This window comes from Opisthorchis viverrini (assembly GCF_000715545.1).
Source record: "Opisthorchis viverrini unplaced genomic scaffold opera_v5_217, whole genome shotgun sequence".
In the NCBI taxonomy this organism is placed as follows: Eukaryota; Metazoa; Platyhelminthes; class Trematoda; order Opisthorchiida; family Opisthorchiidae; genus Opisthorchis; species Opisthorchis viverrini.
Window position 1 is genome coordinate 87,282 of NW_008751876.1, and position 3,462 is coordinate 90,743.

General features: G+C 45.7%; 1 protein-coding gene across 1 annotated transcript in view; it reads left to right on the forward strand.

Moving 5' to 3' along the window:
* Positions 1 to 1,264: 1,264 nt before the first annotated feature.
* The window catches only part of T265_08446 (hypothetical protein), a gene marked incomplete at both ends in the record, with an annotated part of 8,620 nt that continues 6,422 nt past the window's right edge, over positions 1,265 to 3,462 (forward strand). The window contains one exon of the mRNA XM_009174253.1: positions 1,265 to 1,361. Coding sequence (XP_009172517.1) covers positions 1,265 to 1,361 — 97 coding nt within the window. The remainder of the gene's footprint in view (positions 1,362 to 3,462) is intronic.

The window sequence follows — 3,462 nt, forward strand, 5'->3', positions numbered from 1 at the left end:
TTGTTGCCACGTACACAGATAAGTTTTGATGGTAAATTAGCTTCTCCATACTCAAATCAACCTTTAGAGACCAAGTCAATCTAAGAGATCATTATAAACAGCGCAAGGATGGATAGGGAGCGCTGATGGATCGCAAGAGCCAGAGAAACGGGGAAAGCTTTTACAATGTGTACGTATCACACTCTGTTCCCGTTGGCCCGATCAACTGTTACGAGGTCGTGTTGGTGAAACGACTTTCGAAAAAGAGGGGATCCCAATACATTCACAAAGAAGTAGTATTGAACAACGGGCAGAACACTTTGAAGAACAGTTTAGCTTCTGCGATGCTCTCTGGTATTATCCCACAAAGGTCCACCTATCCACCATCAGGACAGTCAGGTTCACAAAAGTAAGACTGTTTCGCCCTGACCATCATCTTCATCGTCACCAGAGACAACTAAATCAGTGTTGGTATTGATGCCTCACTGCAACACAACCACAAAGCTTATCCAATTACATTTGAATTCTTGGAGTGAAAAGAAGAGTGGATGAGGGAAGGGATCTGATGCAGGTTTATCTGAGGTGCTCAATCGAACAAGCCGGAAAATGACAGCATGAAATCCACTCATATCGATCATTCGATACCAGTAACACTTCTGAAGAATTGGCAGTCGAAATCCCGAAGACGTCTTGCATCATCAGTCGCGTAATCAAACAACAATAAAGCCCTTACTGTAGCCTGGTACACGCAGCCCTTGAGACCGAGTGACATGTCTCATTACTGCCAAATATGGGGCAACGACCGAGGTGTGAAAATCCTCCATCGTTCATCTGTAGCACCCTTTCGGTGCCTAACTGCCATATCACCTCCATAAACTCTAAGGATTCTTTTTGAATTGTAAGAGATATTCCAGAGGATGAACGTTCTGAATCATGAGTTTTCACTTTGAAGGCACTAGATACATGCCGAAAGATGGTATGACGATGGTCAGTTTATCCAGCAGAGCTTGCGCCTCACTTTCATCCTCAAAGATGGAGGGAGATGGGGCGAGATGGCCCAAGTGGTTAGAGCGCAAATTTACTGACCGGAAGGTCCATGGTTCGAACTCGACCCCTAACTCTCGACTTCCCCTGTCTAGGCTTGGGCAACCTGGCAGTATCCTAGCCCTCATGCAACCTTCGGGTGGCATGGAAGTTAGGCACCGAAAGGGTGCCGTAGCTGAACGATATATATATATATGTATATCGAAGACCTTCCAGCGTTCGCCTCATTAGTTTATCAGCGATGAAGTTGAACGAGAATGGAGACGGTGGACAACCTTGTCGGACAACTTTTTATGGCAAAGCTTTTGGAGAGCTGACCATACACTCTCACCCCAGAAGTATGTGGATACAGGGACCAGATTAAGTTCACAAACGCCTGGAGCATAACGTGTTGGGCAGATGTGGTTAAGTCCGTGGTTCAAACCCAAATTCAACATCTCGACTGCTCCTGTCTAGGCTTGGGTAATGTAGCAGTACCCCAGTCCTCGTGCTTCCTTCCGTTGGCATGACAGCTAAGCAGCGAGAGGGTGATACAGCTGAACGATAGTTTTTTCTGCACCAGTCCAGTAGCCCTCTGAGATCCGCTGCAGTTCAGAATTGCATTCTACGGAAACTGTCTTCCTTCACAGCTTCGCATCGTCGGCGAATAATGGATAGATTTAGCAGAGATAACATGAGCAAGAGGCTACACACGGTTGAGTTCAAGCACAGCCCCGTGTATTACACTATCGACGGTTTTTTCTAATCCGAGAAAGCGTCGTTTTAATCTCTGTGGAAAAGAGAATTCCATCCAACTAGAGGGAGACCCATTGATTCCCATTGATGTTCCAAGTTGGAAGCCTTACTGATGCCAATAACCACAATACGCGTAGTTTCTCGACATCCCCCATATCACATCAAGCCTTTCGAGCTATCAGCAAACTTGCGATGCACGACCACCTAACTGTTGTCTATAGCCGAACTGAAGCGGGCGTTGCGCGTGTAGAAAAGTGTATTCGGTTCTCTCATGACTTTCCTTACCAAGCCCTTGAGATTACTGACGTTGTTAAGACCGATCTGTCGTCACTTACTATTGGAGATGGTTTAACTAGTCCTACACTCCAGTCTTCGGGAATAACTCCCATTCGAGTGATAGGTTGTACGTATGTGCCAGAGATGCAGTGAAAAGGGATATGTTATGGAACATAATGGGGTGAACCGCATTCGAACTTGGTGCTTCGTGCTATCAAGAGTTCGTAGTACCGTTCTGGTCCCGTGGGACTACACATTATCTCACGTAGACATTACTCTAAGCCGTAAAAGTCCTTCTGGTTTTGGTGCGCGGTGGGTGTTTTTGAACGATATGTTATGCCCGTTTCCGAGTTGTGGCGATGATTTCACCTTCCGCGTACAGTAGCTCTGGAAGTTGCCATTTTCATTATTTCTAGAGTTGGCGTAGGTACTGTCATGACTATATAATCCACACCTTTGCATAACCCATTAACTCGTGATTCTCACTCTATTTCCAGCTCATGTACTACAGTTATTAGACGATTAAAACATACATTACGTCTTCCTATTCTGTCTCCTTTCTAATCCCGTCCTGGAACTACTCGACTCTCGCAACAGGTACATGTTCCTTCTTATGTGGCTTTCGCCGTTGGTATCTGTCTTTACTTGGGTGCGCTTCATTCATCAGCGCTGATTCCGTTTCTGGTCCCATTGTGGTGTTGCAGATATCCGGACATCCACCCTTTCCGCAGCGCCACGAAGCTTTTACTAGCCTTCTTATGCTTGAAAGCTGACATCCGACGGGATCGACGAGGCGCAACCTTCATTTTTTTCTTTTTGGCACATACATCTCAGTTAGCTCCGCCGAATACTCCATGCACCTCCAATAGTTTGAGGCTGCTCCATGAGTCAATCCACGCAACCTGTACGAACCCTCACTCACTGAAAATCGACTTCCCATAGTGCGGAAAGCTAGCTGACAAGTGTCTTACACCACACTGCTTGAATTGAAAAACCCTAAGTAGAACTAACGAAAGTCATGGTACGATCGCGGTTTCATGCACCATCGTGAGGCCCAATAACGAGGCTGTATGATAACATCCAAAAGACTGATCCACCAGAATCGGTTGCCCGACTGAAGCGTGACAAAGGCAATAAAAGGATTGACCCCTGACATGATGTAGAGAGGAAACGGTCTCATAGTCATAAGGCAACTCATCATCATCATCATCATCAATGACAGATCCACCAGGGTTGCCCGACTGAAGCGTGACAAAGGCAATAAAAGGATTGACCCCTGACATGATGTAGAGAGGAAACGGTCTCATAGTCAGTCAGCAACTCATCATCATCATCATCATCAATGACAGCAACACCAGTGTTGGCACTGATGCTTCACTGCCGTACAACCATAAAGTTCGTTTAGTTATATATATATATATATATATA